Source organism: Chaetodon auriga, chromosome 22 (genome assembly GCF_051107435.1).
Source record: "Chaetodon auriga isolate fChaAug3 chromosome 22, fChaAug3.hap1, whole genome shotgun sequence".
NCBI lineage: Eukaryota > Metazoa > Chordata > Actinopteri > Chaetodontiformes > Chaetodontidae > Chaetodon > Chaetodon auriga.
This window is the reverse complement of record NC_135095.1, coordinates 16748939-16771713: the sequence shown is the minus strand read 5'-3', so window position 1 is coordinate 16771713 and position 22775 is coordinate 16748939. Positions and strand designations below refer to the sequence as shown.

General features: G+C 42.9%; 2 protein-coding genes across 3 annotated transcripts; one reads left to right on the top strand and one right to left on the bottom strand.

Annotated features, from left to right (window-relative positions):
* The first annotated feature begins 557 nt into the window (after positions 1-557).
* Positions 558-9608, top strand: tmem243b (transmembrane protein 243, mitochondrial b). The gene is made up of 5 exons (XM_076722599.1): positions 558-677; positions 3492-3772; positions 4309-4359; positions 5358-5462; positions 5738-9608. Exons 2-5 carry the CDS (start codon positions 3695-3697, stop codon positions 5855-5857), a joined length of 354 nt encoding a protein of 117 aa, XP_076578714.1. The 5' UTR covers positions 558-677; positions 3492-3694; the 3' UTR covers positions 5858-9608.
* A 518-nt stretch (positions 9609-10126) lies between these two features.
* Positions 10127-21519, bottom strand: LOC143315183 (CD9 antigen-like). 2 transcript variants are annotated; one of them, XM_076722718.1, is made up of 8 exons: positions 21232-21519; positions 14440-14542; positions 12682-12779; positions 12457-12531; positions 12239-12340; positions 11483-11572; positions 11181-11264; positions 10127-10837 (listed from the first exon to the last, which is right to left on the bottom strand). In XM_076722718.1, exons 1-8 carry the CDS (start codon positions 21298-21300, stop codon positions 10772-10774), a joined length of 687 nt encoding a protein of 228 aa, XP_076578833.1. In that variant the 5' UTR covers positions 21301-21519; the 3' UTR covers positions 10127-10771. The 2 variants fall into 2 exon arrangements, with proteins under 2 accessions (XP_076578833.1, XP_076578834.1); XM_076722719.1 differs by lacking the exon at positions 21232-21519 and adding an exon at positions 18671-18744.
* Positions 21520-22775: the final 1256 nt, after the last annotated feature.

The following is a 22775-nucleotide window of genomic DNA, read 5'->3' as shown; positions in this document are numbered from 1 at the left end:
TATTTCTACAGAACAGCTTTTGGTAACTAAAACACTTAAGCACTGGGTTACACAGTCTATGTTAGTGCCGAATGTGCCGTTCATAGAAAAAGTGCTGCCAGAGATCCTTTCACCAAGTTTCGTTCAAAATATTGACGATTTAATGGACTCGTGCAAATTTAGAAGGGTACTGGACTTGCTGATGGAAAATGCAGCACTAGAGCTAGAAGTAGAATGAACAATTGTGTGATTGGACATGGGTTTAAATGAACTACCAAACTTCCTTCTGCAAATATATTGAAGCTTTTAAACAGTTTGCACGTCCATTTTAGTGCAATTGTGTGAATAAGTAAAGAATTAACCGTTCTAAAAGTTACTTTTTACACACGAATAAATCCCCCTGGTGATCGTTATATTATTCTCGGGTCAAAAAGCGGATCTGGAGTGAAAATGATACGCATTGGTGCCGATTAGCGTCCACAGTTAAATGCCCTGATTTTTGAATGGAGTTTGGCGTACTGCGTGCACGTCAGCGAACCTGTTCGTGAGGCCGCACCGTGGTCGGCGCAGCAGTAATTGAACTTGCCTTTAACAGCTTGAACTGAAGCTACCGGGCTTATTCCCTTTAATTCATGCTCGACTGCTGCTCGGCTCTCCTGAAGTTATGCGTCCGGTGGAGTCAACACAGAGGCTGTGAGGCAAGTGTGCCACTGAACTCGGAGACTGAGATGGTAGAAACATTGGCTTATCAGCTAGTTTACAAGGTCTTATCAGTGTGTCGTTTTTCTCTTACAGTCCAGGAGCTGTGTGGTTAGCTTAGCTTAGCTTCGTTAGCAATTAAACCTGCCGTAGAGTTGGCCTTGTAACGGGTAAAGCTCAAGCTAGCTAACAGCAGTAAAGGTAGCTCTAGTGATATCGTTTATAGTCATCATTTTATACCCGACAAGAAGCATTGGTAACAATATATGATGTATGTTTTCGGCTTATTTCTCCACTTAACTGTAGCATATGGTTGGTTAGGTCGCGTTTAGCCCTGGCAGTAACTTACACGGCTACCAAGCTGTTTGGGTTAAGTTAAAGGTACCTGCTTAGCTATTGCTAGCAAGGTAAGCTATTTACTAATCAAGGTAATTGGTGAGGTTGTTGTGAGATGTCACGTCCTGTCAGCTGTCACAGAAATGTTGGTAGTCTCGGTTGGCACGTTGTCATGTTTGTTGTTGGTATTCAGGTGCTGCAGATTTTCTCTCCTGACTTCCTCACCAGGACGTGATGATCGTGGCTGGAGCGCTGTGATATTGTCGGGTAATGTTAGGGGATGTCAGAGGTTTAATGTGAATTTGCTCATCGATGTTTACCTTCAACATGAAGATTGGCTTTTTCTTACCTCTAGGTGTGTTTGCAGTGCTCGTTACCAACTGGCACAGCACGCAGGTGGGGGAAATCCACCTTAAACCAGGCTGTCTGCACGTCCTTAAAATAAGCACAAACCATTCATCTGATCTGACTTTTTTGGTTTTTGAGCTGAAACAATTAATTGATTAATAACATACAATATATTTGTAGGTTTTGTTACTGTTGTGTAATAGTAAACTTCATATCTTTGGGACTAAATGATGATAAATTGACCACCTTAATAATCACCACCTCAATAACCAACCAACCTAATTATTTTCCTTTTTATTCACCGGCTACACTTGAACTCACTGAGCTTTGTGTCCTTCGTTTGTTTCCTTACATCCAGTCTCATGGTTTTATTGAGGCGTCGTTACACTGTGGATTGTGCTGTCGGCTCACATGTGAACCACATATCTTTCTTCTTAGCTCAGTTAAGTCGTGGGGTCTCTCTTCAAGGAGCCTAGTGAATCACAAGGCTCTGGAGGAATGTAGCTCAAGGCCAGTTTTATGCCAGTTTATAATGAAGCTGTTGTTTTCCACGGTGTGTTTTCTGCTGAGGAAGCTCGGCAAGGGTTTGATTTCCTCTCCTGCTGCCTTCTGACCCAGAAAGGAAGCAGCGAGCGCAGCTGCCGTCTTTGTGAAAATGGTTGTTTGTCTTTGCGGTGAACAGATGTGGTGTGAAACCGTAATATTACAGAAGTGCATTTTAACCTTTGTAGAGGTGTCGTCATCCACATCTCCGGTGAAGTTGCCCCAGCAGTCATTTACTTCACAATCGTCTTTGCAAAAAGTTTGATCCTAGATTGACCTCTTGGGTTTTTGTAAATAAACAATCACAAAATCTCAATTATACACACAGCGTGAAATGCTGCAGATTGTGATTGTGGACATAAAGGCTCTGAGTTTCGCTTGTCAGGCCACATGCGGTCTTGCCTACCTTATCCGTGGAGGTTGTGGCTGTACGCAGCATGAGCTGAGGGTTTTTACCCAGTGTGTGAGTGTGGGCCAAAGCATCTATTCTTATTCACACTCGGTATTATCCCAAAAAACATTTTAATTGAACATTAATCCAAGATAAGGTAGTGAAGGACGGTTCTCTTTGTAAGCACATTATTGTAAAATAGAAGGTCTCTATCCAATCAAGGAAATGAAATGATTTTACGTTGAGCTTCAAAGTTTTGTGTGGCTGAATCAGTTTGACTTCAGACTTGATCTCAGTTTCCGCTTTCAGATGACTATCGTTATCTTCACTACTCGTCTTTGAGAGATGGAACTGACTTGTGGTTGTTATCACACCTGAAAATAGAGGAAGTGAAGCCTAACGAGAAACAATATGAATCTGTTCTGTGTTGTGTTTTGGTCAGCAGCGGTTGACTTCCACTGAAATAAAACCACCGCCTTCGTCTGTAAGAGAAACTTTAAAAACACAGTGACCGTGTGAGTGTCTTTATGCTTGATATTATGATTGAGTTACTGAAATTACTACAGTTTTATCCTTGTTGTGGTAAAACACAAACCAGATTCTTTGTTCCTGAATTTTTTATTTGTATCCACATTAACTTCCTCTAAGTAGCGGTCCACACGAGATAAAAAGAAAAAATACCATCACAATTCACAGTTTTATCCGGGCAGCAGTCCAAAACATGAAGATATTCAATTTACAATGATATAAAACAGAGAAAAACAGCACGTTCACATTTTGAGAAGCCGGAAACAACAAATGATTGCCCTTTTTTGTTTTATAAATTAACCTTCATGATGAGTCGATTTGTGAAATTGAGTTAAATTATTTTACATGTGTAAGGATAAACAGTGAAAACAAAGAAAATGCAAAACTAAATAAATAAAAACAATCCAAAAAACATCAAAAACTAAACCAAAAAACTTGTCTCTGTCAGATTCATTTAAATATAAGGCCATAAATTTAACATGAATCTCAAAAATGTGTTTTTAAAAAAGTCAAATTCATTAGAGAAATAATAAACTTAGGTTGTTTTTTTTTTTTAGGATTTTATTGCAGGAAACCTTGATGATGGAGGAGCCTTTGTGGTCTGACGGTGAGGTTGACCCTTCGCGAGCATTTCCTGCCTTACAGCTTGTATTTCTTTGTCTCACAGGTAAACTAAGGAACCCACCTGGCCATCAGCGTCACCCGCCATAATGTCCCCTTCAGTCTGTTGACACTGACAGCTTCCCTGACGCCGTGCAGAGGGAGGCAGCTGGAAGCTAGCTAGCATGCAGCACTGGCCCGGTGCTTCCAGGAGGCGGCGCTGCTGAGAGGCAAGCGGTCGGCGCTGAGCTCGTGTCCGTCGAACCGGCCATGGACGACTTCACCACCAGGACGTACGGCACCAGCGGCCTGGACAACAGACCTCTGTTCGGGGAGACCTCGGCTCGGGTAGGAACCTGGAGGAAGTGTGTTTTGTGGTGTGTTTTGTGGTGCGACTCAACTGATGCTGGCCAGAATGGGTTTTGTGCCTTTATTCAGTTTAGAATTCACCATTCAGCAAAAATGTGAAAAAATAATAAATAGCAGCTTTCAAAACAGAGTGACAAAGTGCTTTAGACTGAAACCAAATAATGAAAGTAGAGAAAATCTGAAGCATATGACATAAAATCAGTAGAAATGTGTTTAATATGAAGATAAAGAAAGGTAACAGGACACTTCATGCATCCAGAAATCAGCTGTGCAATAGTACAAACACTGTTTTTATCCATATTTGACTCGTGCAGTTCATGTTCTTTATTTATGCAACAGTGTTTCCTCAAGAGCAGGGTTAGGGTTAGTGGTGCAGAGGGATAATAAGCATCAGGCTTTGGATGGACACCTGTTAGCAGGACACACTCATCTTTGGTTTTGGTCTTTTTATGGGATTTGATGAGAATGTCTGTGTTCATTTGAATGTACTGATGTGTTAAACTGTCTTTTGGCAGGATCGAATCATCAACCTGGCAGTGGGGGGATTTACGTCTGTGGTTGTTTTAGTAAGTATAAAATGCAGTGTAACTATAACTCTGAAATGCAGCTATGTAGAGGCCTTGCATTAGGTTTACTACCACCATTAGACAGGCTGTCGGGCTCCTTTTAAGTCTGGAATGGTCGTAATTGATCTGATGTGAGGAGCGATTAGAAGTCAAACACGGTGATATTACGCTTCAGTGTGGCTCAGCGCAGGAATTCCTCACGCTGCATGTCGTTGCTTGGAGTTTCATTGTGTAACAAATCCCTTTTACTAATGAATTATCTGTTTTAGAGTCTTACTCAGCTCATTTATAGCATCGGAACATTGATTAGTCAGCATTAAAGGCTCTTACAGAGGTTTAACTGTGGCTCCATTAAAGCTCCACACGTCATGATTGGAGGAGAGCGTCCGACGGGGAGGTTTGTAAAACATCTGGACGTTTTACTTCGGCTGCTCAGCCAAGAGGAAAACGGGGTTTTCACTAAAAACAATGACTCATCTGTTTTCACTTCTCCAAAGTGAGAAGTGTGACAGCACTCATGGTTTCTGTCTTTTTCCGGGGTTAGTGTCGTAAACCACGCCTGCTGTTTTCAGACAAAACGTGTTTACGTGAATGAGTCGCTCTCACGTTAAAGTCGCGACAGCGGTCCGACTGAAGTCCGACACACCTTGGAAGATCGGCTCTCAGCGAGCTTCAATGATTGGTTGTGTCAACTTAAAGGAAAGAGGCTGCAGAGAGCTCAAATCTCTGCTGTTTTACTCCATCAATACGTGTCTGATTGATGTATCAGCTGCTGGAAGCTCACGGTTCCTGTCAGCCTCACAGATCTCACTGATTGGTCACTCTCCTGCGATGATGATGTGGTTTTCGTCATTTTATCAATGAAAACAACTTCAGTGAGGATCTTGCTGCTTGTAACTGTAAAACAGCTGCTCTTCAGGTGCAAAAAGCCTTTTCAGAGTTGCATTGACGGACAGAAGGAGGCAGCAGTTTGACAGACGTCTTGGTTTGTCTTCCAGGTGACTGTCATCAGTTCGTTTGTGTTTCCCTCGTTGCCTCCGCGGCCGCTCAACGTCTTCTTCGCCGTGTGCATCCTGCTCGCCTGTGGATCCACCATAGTGCTGGTAACTACGATGACACAATACTGCACCTGTTTTTCCTCTTTTCCTAAAATAACTTTTAGCCGTTTATTTTGTTGATGGAAGCTTTTTCTGAGCTCACCTCGCCGACAGGTGACTTCCTGTAAAACTGTAACAAACAGTGGAGTAAATCACTCAGTGGTGAAAGCAGTTTAAGCCGAACTTCTCCTTACAGATTTCTTTTATTTTCCTGTGAAATGTATTGAAATGTTAAAAAAAAAACAAGAACATGGGCTTTTCTTCATGTTTCTCGCCCTCAGATATTCTGGTACCGGCAGGGCGATCTGGAGCCTAAATTCAGGAATCTGATCTACTACATGCTGGTGTCCATCGTGCTGCTGTGTCTATGTGCCAACCTCTACTTCCACGATGTCAGGTAAAGGCAGGGACGAGGAAGAGGAGGAGGAAGAAGGGAAGACATGGCCTTGACGGACGGGAACACATGTGGAAGGACTGCGTGGACGAACAGACGGACTGACATGAGTCAACAGAAGACTCGTCCCACGCTGACTTGAATGAATTTCCCGGCCGACCTGCAGCAAAATGAGGCTCCTCAGACCAAAACCAGTCAAACTTAATGGTTCCAGTGGGATGAAAACTGTCAGACTAGTTGGTGCTGAAACACAATGCACTGCACTGCCCGCACACACACACACACACACACACACACACACACACACACACAGTGTAGAAGGCCATAAATCTGGCTGGAGACACACAGCTGGAGGATGAACTCTGAGCTGAATCAGGTGTGTTTACATGCACATGAACGTGATGGACAGTCTCACTCCTCACAACAACAAGCACTTATGACAGAAAGCAGAGGCTGTGATACGATGATGCAGCAGTTAAGGAAAAATCTGCCTTTAATCCTGTTCCTGTAGGTCCCATCTGGTCTGTCTTCTGTCTGGATTCTGTCTTTTTTATGTCTTTTTCTTTGCCCTCAGGTTGCAGATATATTTATATCTTGAAACAACTGTCAGAAAAACTGGGCCAAATGTTGCTTTCAGTTGCTGCAGGAGCGTATTGTTATATTATATAAACCTCATAATCATGCCGGATAATCAAGGCACAAGCTGTGTCTTGTTTCAAGCAGAGTTTGCTTTTCAAATCTGCGACGACGACTTCACAAACGTTCCACCAAATTCCAGCTGGGAAATCGACAAATTTACTCGGTGTGTATTTAGTGGTTTTTTTAGTGGTATTTTGAACGCTGCAGTTTCGCCTTCACTTCCGTTGTGTGTTGCTTTGTGGACAGCATTGTACATCAACAGCACACTCACAAATCAAGATGTTTTTGTTTACTTGGCGTAGAACAGAACTGGGACGCCGTCAGTCTCTGCAGTTGGCTCTCGTTTGCACCCTGGCTGTTGAAAGTGTGTCGTGTTCGGACACATTAAGCTGTTACATTTCCTGTTTTCCATCATGTGGCGAAGTTAAAGCTCCAGGTGTGATCATTTGGCCCACTGGTGACGGGAGATCAGAGGTCGTAGCTGCGTTTTTGACCACAGACGTCCAGTTTGCAAAATGAAAACAAAAGCTGTAAATTTCAGTGTCCGGAACCAGGGAATGATTAGGAGTTTTTGCCTAAATGATGAGTTAATTATCGTAACAGGTGCAGATTGATCTGCCGTCAGTTGACTGATTGATTAATCGACTGATCGCTGCAGCTTGTTCTGACTAAAACTGAAGTTAAGTGCACCACGTTGAGCTTCTTAATGGTAAACCTGGAAGTTGTCAGGCTTTGAGTTGACGAAGGGCCCCTGAATGCACCATCAGATCTGTGTGAAACCGTGAAGGTGCTGCAGTGACTGCGCGCCATCTGATTCAGGCAGGAGGTTCCCAGCAGCCGTCAGTCCTCAAAAACCACATCGACAGCTGGATTCTTGAGGCCATGACGGGTTTGTCTTTGGACCTCTGAATCGTTTTCTGAGAACACTTTTCTGAATTTGCAGCTGCGAGACTCGTGAAAACCTTTTCTCCAGAGCCAGTTGTTGTTTCCAGGTGCTCAGATGTTGAACAGGGTGGATTTTTCCTTTAACCTGGATGCAGATGATGAGCATGTAAACACACCGAGTGAAGCAGGAGGGGCCGACCGACCCTCCGCTCCCCTTCAGTACTGTAGACTGTAGTACAAACTAGCTAACACAGCATGAGCACAAGCAGCTTCAGGGTTCTGTGACGAATATATGCAACAGTTTGTGTTCTGTGCTTCTTTCTGCTCTCTCAGCTTCTCGGTTGGATTTCATGAATTTTCCAAATCAAGTCTTACTAAGAGGCTTTTTTTTTTTTTCTGATGAAACTCATTGAAAAGTTGAAGTACACTGACGGCCAATTCTTACACTAGATGTTGGTTGACTTATACTTTTGTCTAAGCCATACACACACACACACACACACTCAGGCCAGCTGTAGCACCAATGAACATGAATGGGAACAATCCACGTGGCTTTCCACTGAAGCTGCACAGCACAGCAGATGTTTACATGGATCTGTACGTGTTTCTGTATCACATTGATGTGTCTGCCATCTAAACTTTGCACTGATCTGCCATTTACAAACCGAGCTGGACTTGTCCCGCGTCTGTAGCACGAAGCAGCTTTAAGTGTGTTTTTACATCAAGAATGAGAATTGTAATCGTGAAAAGGCCTCGTGTGTCAGGTCCGCTCAGCTCGCTGTGTTAAAACAGCTTTGGTTTGGACGTTGCTGGTTGCTGAGACTGACGTCTCTGTAGCTGCTTTAGAGACTAAAGACTGTTTCCACATGCACCTTTGCACCAAAGCTGGGTGGGTCAACTGGACGACTTAGCTTTTTAATCTGGAATTGTCATTAAGCAATCTGATGATTATTTTCTTGATTGTTTGGTTCAGAGATGTTTGCAAATAGTAAAAAATAATAATATCACTCATCGCAGTTTCTCAAAGATTTTCATATGTTTTGTTTTGTCCCATCAAAAGTGAAAGACTTCCAGTTTGCTGTTAGAGAAGACGAAGAAACCAGAGGATTTCTGCTGTTGTTGCTTAAAATACGGCTTAGACAGCGACTCGTTAGAAGTAGGTCATTAAGACCCCGAAGACTCTGATCCTCTGCCAAAACCAGAGTCTGGTGTCAGGTTCTCAGCCGCTCAAAGAAAACTCATCAACGTTAGACCTTAAAGGAAGAGGCCGCCATTATTCTACAGTTACTGTCAACAAATCCCATGAAAAGACCAAAACCATCCATGTGTTTGTCCGTCCGTCCGTCCGTCAGTTCACTCACTTCCTGTCTGTGGCTCTCAGTGCTTTTACATCCACTTCTGTCCAGACTGGTGTAATAAATGAAGTGAAGACTTTGAAGGAATTTAATAAAAGGTATGAAGTGTTTTGGTGAAATGGAAGTTTCCAGTGGGAAACAGGCTGTCTTCACTTAGAGACTTAGAGGACTGAGAGAGAGCGTCATCACATCAATATCAGCAGAACCAATCAGCTGGTGTTGGACTATGATGCTTCAAACATGGATGCTGCTGCAAAGAAGCTACAAACTGTAAAACATGGGCGCTTCACACACGTTCAACCCGGCAGCACAGAAGATATAAACAGTCAGCACAGATTCAAGATGGACGCCCAAGATTAGTGCCACCAATTCACCATCTGAGCAAACGTGAAACATGGCCACAATCTGCCTTCTGCTCCTGAGGGATGGTGTTGAATAACGGCCAGAAAAGTGTTTCTGCACAACAATATGATGCAACATTGGAGCTGACCTTTGACCTTTTGGATAGAAAATGTCATCTCCATCAGCCTTTGGGAACACTCAGCAGTGGGATCAGTTCATTCTTTGTCTGGGATTTGTTGACAGTTAACACTATGATCCTTGTCTCATCCCTTTGGCATCCATTAACATAAGACATCAGGCTAGTGTGTGTGTGACCTAACACGACCTCTGGGTGTCGAAGCAGGAGAACTTCAAACCCTGAAGTTGCCGTTTAGCTGAAACTCTCCTGCAGCATTTGTTGGTTTAGCTTTGTTTACAGACGACCTGCAGTGACATTTAACTGACAGCGCAGCGACAAGGCCTCGACTCTAAGATTGTCAAAGCCATGTTTCTCTTTTTTTCATTTATTTTCTGGAATAAATAATTGTGTACCCTGACTGCCTCTTTGCTTCACTGGGTGACTCAAGTCTCCGGCAGCAGATGTTAAATGGAACCAGAGGATCAAATGATGCGCGTGGTTTCATTCGGGACAGTGTTGGTCATGGTTGATTTTGTGTACAAATCGCACCAAATTCAACACTGCACGTCCTTGTTTCCAAAGGCAGAGTCGTTGCTTTAAGATTGTATTTGTCTTGAAGAGAGAGAGAGAAAAAAGCACCGAGTTTGTCCTTCATCTATATGACCTGTGGATTCAATCAGTAAGTGAAGCTTGAATCCGAGTTTTTGTTTTATTTTCCAGCTTTTATCCAGTCATTCTGCTGGCAAGACTAAAAGAAACAATGGATGTGAACTGAAGTCTTCACACTGACGATATCTACAGATAAAAGCCTTCTGAGAATAACCGGTGATTTTTGACCAAACAAAAAAAATCAAGTCTCTGCAGTCATTTTAGAAAACCATGTTCAGGAGAAAAACATGGTAAAAAAAAAAAGTTTTATAAAGGCTCATAACACAAATTATGGTTCATTAGTTGATTTATTTGCCATTTTAAAGATGTATTTGAACACCTGCATAAAACTCCAAAGTTCTGCTTTTATAAAAAATTAAACTTCAGGAACAAGCAAAATTTAAAAAAAAAAAATGAGTCACACAGTAAAACTCAGTTAGCTGCAAGAAGCCTGTTAAATTCTAACGGAGCACAGGCAAACCTTGAACACGCTTTTCACAAACTGAACTCCATGTTATTCAACAGTGAGGAGCTAACAAAAGAAAAGAGGATCTTCAAGGTCCTCCAGAGGGCAGCAGAGACATTAACGTCTCTTTCTCCTGCCAGTCATCAACCTGCTCTGTGTTGGGATGAAAAGTAGAATAAAAATTCATTACATGGGTACCAGAATAAAAACGTCCCTTTGTTCAATTGACTTTGTAGGATCTGACTGGACGTTACATTTGTACCCAGAGTGGAAAAGAGCCCAAAATGAAGGAGGGTCATTGTCCAGGTTCCATACTCTCACGGGTCGACGTGGCCATCCAGTATGGATCCAAACTCAAGAACGGCTGTTACCATTATTAAGCTGACATAAACTCTAAAGCAGAGGTTGTGAAAGTGAGGACAGGTTAAAGATGGGAGGGGATTTGTGTGTTTTTGTGGCGGCGTGTTTTCAGACAAAGTCTCTGGACCTCTTAATGGCACAGCAGAGCATCATGCTGAAGATCATCCCAAAGATCTGTGGAGAGGAGGAGACAAGAAAACAGGGTTAAAACCACGTCAGTCTCAAAGGAACGCTGGACCAGACCAACGGCTGACTGACACAAGGAAACAGAGCGAAAGGAGTGACCTTCAGGGTCCTCCAGAGGGCAGCAGAAACAAATACATTTACTCTGGAAAAAGGTGGAGTTTTTCACACTGGAAACCACTGCAGCTTCAAAAACCTCACCAAACAAGACCAACTCGTCTTATTTATACAATAGATTAAGGAAGATAAAGTAGGTGTAAGATACTGTCTGTGTCCATTTGTGTGTAGACTTTTATTTGGACTTTTCAGGACTCGTGTAGAGTTCTGTTCTCACCATGATGATACCGATGCCGATGCCGACTCCGCCGATGATGTGCAGTTTGTTGTTGAACATCTCGTCGATGGCGGTCGGACAGCTCTGACAGAACAGCAGAAAGAGGGATTTAACAGTGCTGACAGCTCACTACGACGACACCAGCATTTATTTTGAAGAGTAAGAAACAGGTACAAATCAGATTGACCAAAAAATGACTTGAACTTTGAACATTAGGAATAATTCAATGTTAGTGAGGCTCCCTGACCAATAGTGTGTCTCCATTGATCTTAGACCCTGTAGGTAGAAACCCTGTCTGTTACCGTGGTGATGAGGTTCTCCAGACCCTCCTTCTTGGGGCAGATGTCTTTGGCCGCATCGATCACCGTCCCCGTGGGGCCACAGCAGTTCAGCTGCCAAGAGGAAACAAAGCCACGACTTTAGAAAGAAATAATTAGCTCTTTATTTGATAGTTATCAGATGTGTACAGCACAGCAGTACTGTGAGCTAAATGCTAATGTCGGCATGCTGTGTGATGATGATCTTCTTTTAGCCCTAGTTTAGCATTTTAGCATGCTAACATTTGCTAAATTTGCTAATTACCACTACACACAATTACAGCTGAGGCTGATGAGCTTTGCAGTCATTTGGTCATATACACTTAAATATTGGACAAAGTAAAAGTTTGACCCGATGATGGCGCTACAGTTAAAGTCACAGAAGCACCAAAGAGACTAAAATTGATTGCGAGTGGAACGTGAATGTGTGTACAGAATGTCATGGTGGTCCACTGATAGCTGATTAGCCACTAGCATGGCTACAACTCATCAGCTGTCCAATGATCTGAGCCAGCAGACACTGAGATGTTTCAGTAAACCAGAACGCACTGGTTAGCACTGTGCTAAAGATACGGACGCCTCTCGCCACACATGTGACTAACGGACATGACGCTCCAGGATCAGTTACAGTTCAGGATCACAGAAAAATGGAAGCAGCAGCAGCAAAAGACAGCTAATAAAAAGATAAGAAATAGGTGTTCATTCGTGTGTGTGTGTGTGTGTGTGTGTGTGTGTTCTCACTCCAAAGTGGATGAGACGCAGGGTCTCCTTCAGCGCCTCCTGTCGGGTGTCTTTGTAGTTGGTGTAGGTCTGCTTATAGAACTCCGTCACGTCCTCCACCACCTGAAGACACAAAGAGAAAACAACCAAACTTAAAGTACTGACTGAATACTGACTCTGCCAGCCAAAGACAAAACCAGTGTGTGCGTGTGTGTGTGTGTGTGTGTGTGTGTGTATACCCTGTCTTTGTTGGAGAGGCCCCAGATCCCGGCAGCAACCTCAACAGCGAAGATGAGGAGGAGGAAGAAGAAGAACTAAACCAGAAAACAAGAGTCAGTTTTCTCAACATGTTTCTGGATTTACAGTGTTTGTTGTTTCAGGTCCAAACAGGAAATTCAACGCAGGACGGCAGGTTTAATCCATAATTTAACCTCTTCTAGTGCTGAACAGAAAGAAAGACTCACCAATCCCAGCATGCATGGCGACTCTTTAATGGCTCCACAGCATCCTAGGAAGCCCACGACCATCATCAGAGCCCCCGCCGCGATCAGGATGTACACACCTGCAGAACGACACGGCACACATCAGTTTCCTTCACACACCCCGAATTTGCATGGAGCATCAAAGCTAGTTTCATTCAGGGTACTGATGTCACTCCGCTCCTACAGATAATGAAAGTCAAGGCAGATGCTACACGAGAGCCCAGAAGTTGTGTTTCACATGTGCGTTTGAATCACATTCAGCCAAACATCTCAACAACAAGTCATAAATATCACTGTGGAAATGCTGCTATGTGAATTTCCAAACAAACAAAGTGTATAAACGGCTTAGAAAAGTGATTTCGCAGCTGCCAGTAAACAGCCAGCATCTTAACCATCCTTTGATGTGGCGTCCGTAATGATAAATCATGAAAAAATATGAATACTGGGCTGCAAAAACCGCAGCACTGATGTCACGGGTAGAGCAGCCACACAAATATTCCTCCTCCAGCAATTCTTTCTCCCATGCTGTTATTAAGATGTTTGTCATTTCAAAACAATCCTCTGTCGCCTGACTGCCCACTTCACTTATCAGTTTGATGGAAGCGAAACACAAAGAGGGGGGATGGCGCGAGTCCGTCTTTCTGTGAGTTCCTCAGAAACACAAAAGTGGAGAAACAAAGACGTCCCTGTCAGCCAGTGAAGAATGAAAGCTATGTGTGCAGGGCTCTGCCAGGCTGGAGGAGCCGCCTCGCTGTGGACTAACTCTGGCCTCAGCTGGCCTCTGTACAGCCCGCAGCCTGTTTCTCACATCAGGTCATTCCTGCTGCAGCACTACAGCTGTCCCTGATGATGAGGCAACGTCCATCAGGTCATATCTGACAAACACATTAAACAACAAACAGCAGAGTGCATTCGCCTCACAGTGCTAATCTCATTCCTGATCAACCCGAGAGTGGACAAACACCTTTAAAGGCTGCTTCTCAGACATGACACCTGGGAGTGTGAGCACGAAACATCCAAAGGCTGCTTCTGTAAAGTCACGCTGGTGACAATAATCCGACAGTTTGCTCACGAGCACTGCGGTGAGCGAACGGCCTCAGTTTGTTCTTCTTCTTGTGACTAACAGATGACTGTTCATGGTGGGTGGCAGAGCGCTCGAAGCACAGAGGATGTGATGAAGTCTGACTTGTGATACAGGCTCACTGCTTGTGGATCTTTATCTTCAGTCGTGATTGCTTTGGAAGAAGCGATGTGCTTCCATAACGCCAAAGCAGCGTGAATGTGCATCACATGACGTGAACGTCCAGTGCACTCTACCACAAAACGTTTCCCACACAGCCACAACTCCATCATCAGGGCTAATGGACTGACACACACTTAACACTGAAGTCTGCTTCAAACGCTCCCGAACACAGAATGACATGAACGTTGAAGGATCCCTCAGGGGAACTTCCTGTCTGTGTTTTATGGCTTTTAAAAGTCAAACTGAGTATCTTTGGCTTTTGGCCCTTAAAACAACTTTTCAAAGGATGCTTTCACTGGATCAACTGTTGTACAACTATTAATCCAACAATGATGCGCAGATTAATCACATTAAGGAGTGAAATTTAGAAAACCTGGATTCTGGATGGAAAGAAAGGTTAAGTTATGATACAGTTGCTTCAAAAACAGCCAGAGAAGATCTTTGCCTGTTCTGTGGGTGCAGCTGCAGAGACAGCAGTGTAACATCAGAGGTCTTACCAGTGAAGAAGACTGTGGGTGACTCCTCTCCTTCAAACAATCCTGCTGTCCTGCTGTCAAAACGCAGCCACAGGCCCACGGCCAGCACGGCAGTGCCCGCCAGCTACATGAAGAAGAAACAAAGCATGCATGAAAGAGTCAGCGTAGTTAAACTCTTTGCTGTCACCTTTAAATCACATCCAGTGCTGAGAACATGGAGTTCATGAGGATATTTCCTCGTGCATAAAGAAAATCTTTCAGCGAAAACGAGTTGATCAGCAGGTAGAACATGATTCACACATCATTGTGCTGATGTCCACATAATAACTGCAGGCTGATGGGAGTGTCATTACTTTGCAGATATTTCATTGTAAAATAAATCTATTGGATAAATCCTGTTGCAGTCTGATGATGCCGTGCTAGATGAAGTCAGGGGATCAAAGTTATTACAACTCATCCTGAGTGGGACGTGACCGTATGAACCAAATTTCATGGTGTTCAATGCACATATTTCTGTCTGCACCAAAGTGATGGACTGACTGACACTAACAGCAACCCTGAAAGCCATGGCGCTGGCGTGGCTTCAACAGGCAGGTTAAGGTACAAAAACAATGTGATGGATTGCACTGGAGTAGACCAGAGAGCTAACAGTTGAAAAATGAAGTCAGCCCAACGCTCCCAGAGACCTTCTCATGAATACCCAGCCCGTTCAGAAAAACCTGACCAACAAGTCTTAAAAAGAATATCAAGACTTTTCCCACAGTTAATTCAATCTGTGATGGAAAACAGTCAAAATTGACATTTTAGTACAACTAAAAGTGCCAGCACCACCCAAGACATAAAGACTTCAATTCACCTGATGAATCGATATTAATCCAGAACATATGAACACTTTGACAAATACAAATTATACACAGCAAGAGAAACATGAGGGCAGACAACAGATAGTCATTTTGTGTGTGTGTGTGTGTGTGTGTGCATGTGTGTCTCCCATGGTGTTCACCACAGTAATAACCCACCAGAATGACTCAATATCTCCTCAGCAACCACACAACACAAGTTTACATCAACTCTTTGTTGCCACCCAAATAACTTCCATAACGTCTCGCAGCGTAACGCTGATGTCTGTGTTGTTGTGCAACAGGAGATAAGAATGACACAAAGCGTCCATGCTAACAGGCAGGATTATGCCCCAACATGTCCTCAGAATCCTCTCTGCTACGGTCTGCTGACCATGAATCAGTGGACACACACACACATGAACACAACAATGTGCGCCCACCTCAGCCTATATGGGCAAAAAAAAAAACAACTTGAAATTCTGGTCTGTGACTGGATTTTTGTGTCTGAGGCCTTTTTGTATACGATATAAATCCAAAGAGAAGAAGAAGAGCGGAGTTCAGTCACACACGAGGGCTAAAACTGGCTGTTTGCTGACGTTTTTGAGCTTACTAGACCCAACCTACAGAGACATGGGTTCATTTTGGACGAATTCAGCAACTATGGCGCTGTGTGTTTTACTCCCACATGAAACAACAGAGCATTTTAAATACAACCATCGCTCCAATACGCTCTTCTGATTGGTTTCTTCTCCAGAGCATCCAAGGATCATGGCTATTGTATGTACAGCCATCATGATCCCTCACAAACTAACTTGACATTATCAAACTGGTGGTCATTTAATCAGCCCAAACCTTAACATGGCCCAGGAGAGTCACATGTTTCCAAGTGACAATACTGATTAACAAAAACTCTAAGATGTGAATACAGAACGGGGACAAACACAAGCAATTAGCAACGACTTTACTTCCAGGTGATGAAATATCCAGATACAAAGTACTGCCTCTGGGAATTGCTGCAGGAAATTATGAAGAACTCTGAGCTTTACAGGCAAGAAGATTCAACAAAATCTTTATTGTCCAAGTCTAAAGAAAAGCTACAAAGAAACACACCTAACGATCTGTCATCGCAACATCTGATGGCGTGATGGCATAAACTCTGAGTAACCTCAGGACTGATTCGTCAGTGTAATGGGTAGAGTGAGTCGTGTTCCAGACACACCTCATCATCCATCAAAACCTTCAGATGTAGCCTCGGGCCTGTGGTCACATATTTCAGAGTCTGAGTTACTAGTTTCCTGATAAATGTGAAGGCATATTCAGTGTACACTCAGTTGGCAATATGACACTGGAGAAAATGACATTTCGCCTGCAGTATTCGGGTAAAACTGACTTGTTAATGTTTAACGGAAAAGGAGGAAGTAATATATGAAATCCTGTGAGAAGTTAACGGAAGATTTTTTGCACAGTGATGAAACTTAGTTTAGTTCAGTTGATATGATTTTGTTTTGATGCTCTAAATTAAAAATAACAGCAAAACTGGAGTGTCCTGCGTGATAAATGGATATTGTTGTTAATGTACAGTAAATGCACTCGGGGGAGTTGTGGTGTTTGCGTCGCGGCAGCAATGAGACGTTTTAAGTATCCTGTACGAAACAGCCCTTTCCCCTGAGGCTCACATTAGCTCCGATGAACCACAAAGCCACTCTGCAGTGCCATTAGCAGAGCAAAGGCAACTGCAACAAAGAAATGAATTATTGCTGAGAGACATGGCAGCTTCTTACAAGCCTCAACGCTGTTTTCACAACGGTGCGAGACGGCATTGGATTCGGCATGACAACCAGAAACACTGCCTGAAGCACAAGATAGCAAAACTGCACCATATTCCAAAACAAATAAAGCTAAACCTGTTATAGCTTCTGGTAAAGGAAAAAACCTCTAAAACAGGATGCAATGTGGAAAATGCAGCCTTAATTTCTAGAAACAGGAACTTTGTCACGATGGAGCCCAACTTCCTTACAGGAACGAGTCTCAGTCGAGTCTGCTGTGAGCCCCTTTACCAGCAGCTCAGTCATTAAATCTTGGAACAAATAAACCAATCTAATCTGATGTTTGTGTTTTTGGAGGCGGGGCCTCTCTCTAAACTCAGACTGGTCCCACTGTTGTCATCTCATTTGTCCACACACAGCCGTCTGTGCCATCATTACACACCTAAAGTGCAGACTCATATAGTCAAAACAGTCATTTGGACTAACAGTCAGTGTGTGTTCTTCTGACACTAAACGGTGATCATGGTGATAACACAGCAGGCAGTGTGATATTTAGAAGTAAATCATTGCGAACACACACCAACAGCTGAAAAACTTTTAGCCATTTCACACAAAACACATTATCATCTAGTGGCAAATGCCTCCTCAGGGTTGTCAAACAAGAACTTCCTGCAGTGGGTGTCAAGTTTGTACCTTTTACAATCAGACTTTGAAGAGATGCTCAAATACAGACGGCTCAGTCCACAACCGACTGGAATGTGAAAGTCTGGAATGTGAAAATGGCAAAGTGGCTCCAGTCAGTCCTGTGTAATTGGGTTGGATATTTAGGCCAGCTAGGTGTGTCTTTGAAACATGCAACAAGCCACATGGGCCCCGTAGATTAGCTAACCTGTCTCTCCTTGTCTTGCTCCGGCCCTTTAAGGCAGCGATCAATTGTTTAGTCCATAAAATGATGATATTATTAATCTCTCAACAACAACTTGTGCATCATATTTTTTCTTACTTTTCCACAATCAAAAACTGTTCTTGAGACTACCAAATCAAAATGCTACGCATTTCTGAAATATTTTGCTCTATTGCATCTATTGATCGGCGAGCAGCTGATTCCACATTTAGTATAAACACTTTGGAGGAAAATGTGTTGCAGCTGCAGACGAACTGCAGCAGGAACACTGTGTTTTAATTTCATGGCAGGAATTGTTTGTTCTGAGAACATTAACTTTTCCAGTGATTTGCTTAAGGCACCATGTGACTGCGCACACACACACACACCTGAGAAGACATCAACAGGTGAATTCAATCACCCAATTGTTTTCACTCAGGATACATGTAAAGGGGATCATTAATCATGGATTGATTGATTCCCTTTATTCTATTCTGTAAGACTGAGGCGACAACCTTTTGCCATTTTACCTTTATGCAGCAATCCAGCCTCTAACTCCCATCAAACAACACAAAACAAACTCCACAAACTAAACCTGAAAGATTTAAAGATGACTTTCACTGAACTCGTCTCTTTGACAATCACTGACGCCTGTTTTAACCTACAAAAGAACGAATCAAATCCCTCAAACACCAGATCTGTCGAACCCAGAGGCTCATGTATCAAGCACAGCTAGCACTGTGTACTGTGACACTACATACCCAGAAGAGAAAGTTGAACACAAACACCAGGTATTTGATGCACTGCAGTGCCCCCATGGCTCCAAGTTCAGGATTTAGATGGTTTTAGGGAGAAAATCCAATGCAAGTGTTCTCTGTTCAAGACTCAAACGGTTTCTTTGTCCCCGTGGGAAGAAGATGAGGACAGAGTGAAAAGAAGAGAGGTGGAACTGGAGGATTTTTCTGTGAACCACACCCTTGCGTGGCTCACCTGTAGGGGGAGGGACGAGGTGGTGGAGGAGGGAGGAGGAGGGAGGAGGAGGGAGGAGGAGGGAGGGGGGGGACTAGTATCTGTTCAGCTTCTGTCTGGCCAACATCTCAAAACTCAACAGCTAATCAGCGCTAGGCAGGAAACAGTGAATAATTGGAGTTTTTCTGTAATGAATGACATTAACAATGAGTCAGTAATCGAAATTGATCATGATGACTCAGCGTCTGGGAAGTCTGTGAGAAAAAGAGACTGACAGATAACAGAAAGAGACAGTCAGGGACAAAGACAGAGAAGGTATGGATTACTGAATGAACAGTCAATAAGATTAGAGATCTAGTCCACTTGGCGTAGTAACATCAATCTGGCTTGTTTTGAATCATTTCAGACCAAACAACGAGCAGAAAATAAGGATGATACAGAGAAACCAAGTCTTCTCAGGTGTCTTCACACACCCCTCCTGGGCCTGGGGTCCAGTGTTGGCTGAGGTAACTCGAGCTGCCCTCCTCTGCCAGTAGACCCAGTGAAACCAACAACACGAGCTTTGTTTCCACGCTGCTGAAGCCACCCCCATCTCTCACTCTTTCTTTGCTTCCTCCCTTCTTCCTCTCTCTCTGCCACGAGTGAAAAACCTAATTTGTTTGAATAACTAGAAAGTAATAATGAACTACATGAGAAGAACACACAAGAAAAGGAAATAAGGAGAAAGAAGCACTGATTACACAACTTATCTGTCTTTTCATGACAGATTGGCCTCAATCACGCCCCCTGCTGGAATTTACCTGCATTTTCTAAACTACTATAAACCCAAGAAAAGTTAAAATAAGCCCAACATGTGTCTAAGGGACTGGACAGAAACCTGTTTTTCATTCATCCATAAAGGGCACAGACTTCTAAACTAGCTTTCACTCCAGACCAAGGGCACGTTTACTCTCCTTGGTGCAGCGTTGTTCAGTTTTCTGTCTTTGTTTTTATGAAAAAGATGTTTACATGTCAAGAATGGTTGATTAAAGAAATTAAAGATTTCAGATCTTTTTCTAAAATTTTGCCATTCATACTGTAAAACAACAACAACAATAAGAAAATTGTAAATCTCTTTTTCCTCTTTCAGTCGGTGTTGTCACGATCATCTTTATGTTGAATGGATGGGCTGTTTAGCCATTACCTCCAATAATATCAAAATCACACAATCAAAATATAAAAACGACATCAAACATTGTCAGTTGATTTTCCAACATCTGTCTTAAATCTTGTGTGGTGTCGGACTTTGCTTGTGCTTCCTGTGCGTCCAAGTGTTGACGAACTGGTTTTAATTTTCTACAAACTGGATTGTGTGGTCAAAGTGGTGAAGCTGTTGTCCTCATTGGCTTGTTTTGTCTGTTTGTAATGTGTTTTCTTAGAGTCCAGTCTATTTTTCCCTTTTTCTTACATCAGTTAGATGTTTGAGCTTCACTCTTTCTTTTTCATTGATATGCATTAAAACATGTCTGGAGGGGATCTTTAAGTCACAGTGTGTTCAGCTTCTTTGCTACAGTACAATTGGGCCACTCAATAAGGTGGCAGCATGACTTGCTGGTGTTGGTCAACAAACTAAAAAGAGTGTTAACTTTCAACCACTCAGTTAATCAAAATGATTGTACAACATGCATGTTGTCAGTCACGTTGGCTCATGCAGCTCAGCTTGATCATAACTGCTATTTCCTGGTGGCTCCTCCATCTGCATGGGTCAACAATAGACTGAACAGATTACCAGAAAACGCCAACCATGTAAGATGTTAGAAACCGTCAGAACGGCCATAATCGGTCACTGTCCCAATGTAAAAAAACATACATATGCGTGTGCGTGTTATTCAGACGGACTGTAACTCCTGATCAAATGCAGTTACAAACTGATAATACAAATAAAGAGGCATGCTGTGTCAGTATGTCTATCTTAGCTGACTTAATCTGCACATTTTGAGTTTATCTGCAGAAAATCAGACCTAATTGATAGCAAAAACCAAACGCCACCCGGAAATCTGTACATTTAACGGGTCTTTGCTTTAAGGAGTGTTTATGTCAGCAGGAGAAAGTAGCCTACATTCATCGTCAATAACAAGGAGGGTGCTCTTCATTTCGGCATGGATTAAATAGATGAAATTGCACAAATTGTCAGGAAAATGTCGACTTTACAACCAATAACAAATACGTTTGTTGCCAACTCTTCAAATCATGACAGGCTACAGTAATAAAGTTCAAATGTGGTTGAAAGTGAGACATAAACGTTTATTTTTATGGCAAATTATCGAGTTTTTAAGTTAAAATAAAATCAGTAATATTGAATTCTGTAACTTACCCAGAAGACAAAATTAAAGATGAAGAGGGCGTATTTGACGCACAACTCCCAGCTGCTTAGAGCCGTCATCTCTGCTGTGTCTTTTCGGTGTTAGTCGGTTATTAAACTGTCGAATGCCTGTGCGTCTCTCGCCCTGTCAGTTTTTTACTCGCTCCAGTGTACCACGGTCGGCTCGGCTCGGCTCGGTTCGGTTCGAGCAGTTCCGTCAGTTGTCGGCTGACTGGAGCCGGACGGACAGAGCGCGCGCTCAGCAGTTGCTGCTCTGTGTGTCCCCGTGCCTGATCTGCCGGGAGGAAACAAAGATGCTGTGATATTACAGACCTTGTTGTGATATAACAGGGTTTTTTTGATTGCAGGTTTTTACTGTAAAATAAGTTTAATGCTGTAAAATCCAAGGATACTGTAGTTTTTACAGGTATTATTGCGATATTACAGGGGAACTTAATTACAAGTTACTGTAAAAATAATACTGTTAATTATTGTGAAATGCTGGTAATTTATTACAGTGCACAGTAAAAAAAAAATGCAAGGATTTCACAGCATTCAGCAGTATTATTACAGTGAAATATTGTATTCAAATATTCCCGGGTAAGTCACATGACGTAACCGAACTCGGCACTGAACCTGAAGATGTCGTTTCCCTTTTCTCTTCTGGGCTGAATGGTGAAGGTGAGCTGTATGCATGACCTCTGTTTGCAGTACAGCCATGTTATTTTAAATGATAATAATATTTACTTTCAAATGAACGTTTATTGTATGACACAGGTCATATTTTGTTAGCAAGTGTCCGAAACTGTCGAATGTTCTCTCACAGCATTTGCTAATAGTGATGGCTAGCTTAGCTAGCTACTGGAGATGCGACAAGGCCTCGAGTACAATGGCGACCTGTTGATATGAGGAGCTCAGTTAACTGTTAGCCTTATTAAAACCCTTCACTTACAAATGTTACAAGCTCGGATGTCAACTAATATCTTACTGTAACTGTGAAGATATTCACATCAGGTGAATTTGTTCTTGTAAGTTGCATACATTTCGCTCCTCTTACAAGCGACAGGAGCCGTACGGGCGCATCTCTGCACCCCGTACGTGTTTTTTTTCCCGAGTTAGGCGGGAAGAAGTTATGACGTTGACATGCAATCGGGAAATGCTCCGAAGGCTAGACCGTCCCAATTACCAATAGTTGCAACGGCCGACGGAGGAGTCTCCGAAGCCGTTGCCTCCGGAGACCGCGTAGGCTGGGTCCTCCGAAGAATTTCAGCCGCTGAACTGGGACACAGCTTATGTAGGAGTAATTGGCGAACGGTAGCTACCTAGCGAACGGCTGCCAGTAACACCATTACCAAATATTAGCACTATTAGCTAATTAGCTAACGTTAGCTAGCTGTAGCGTTTGCCTATGTGGTCTGATATAGGCTAGCTAACGCTAGCTAGCTAACGTTAGCGTTTGCTATTTACCACAGCCTGGATCAGACAAACCTGGCTAAAAAAAATAGCTAAAAATAGTTTTATGGTGAGAGGAAGATCCAACAAGTTTGGATTATAAA

Excerpts from the sequence above, each read along its gene's own strand:
- LOC143315183 (XM_076722718.1), bottom strand. The coding sequence starts at position 21,300 with ATGACGGCTCTAAGCAGCTGGGAGTTGTGCGTCAAATACGCCCTCTTC. Across the intron at positions 11,573-12,238 it reads TGCGTCTCATCCACTTTGGA|CTGAACTGCTGTGGCCCCAC; the intron begins GTGAGAACACAC and ends TCCTCTTGGCAG. Across the intron at positions 11,265-11,482 it reads TGGAGAACCTCATCACCACG|AGCTGTCCGACCGCCATCGA; the intron begins GTAACAGACAGG and ends CTGTTCTGTCAG.
- tmem243b (XM_076722599.1), top strand. The coding sequence starts at position 3,695 with ATGGACGACTTCACCACCAGGACGTACGGCACCAGCGGCCTGGACAAC. Across the intron at positions 3,773-4,308 it reads TCGGGGAGACCTCGGCTCGG|GATCGAATCATCAACCTGGC; the intron begins GTAGGAACCTGG and ends GTCTTTTGGCAG. Across the intron at positions 4,360-5,357 it reads TTACGTCTGTGGTTGTTTTA|GTGACTGTCATCAGTTCGTT; the intron begins GTAAGTATAAAA and ends TTTGTCTTCCAG.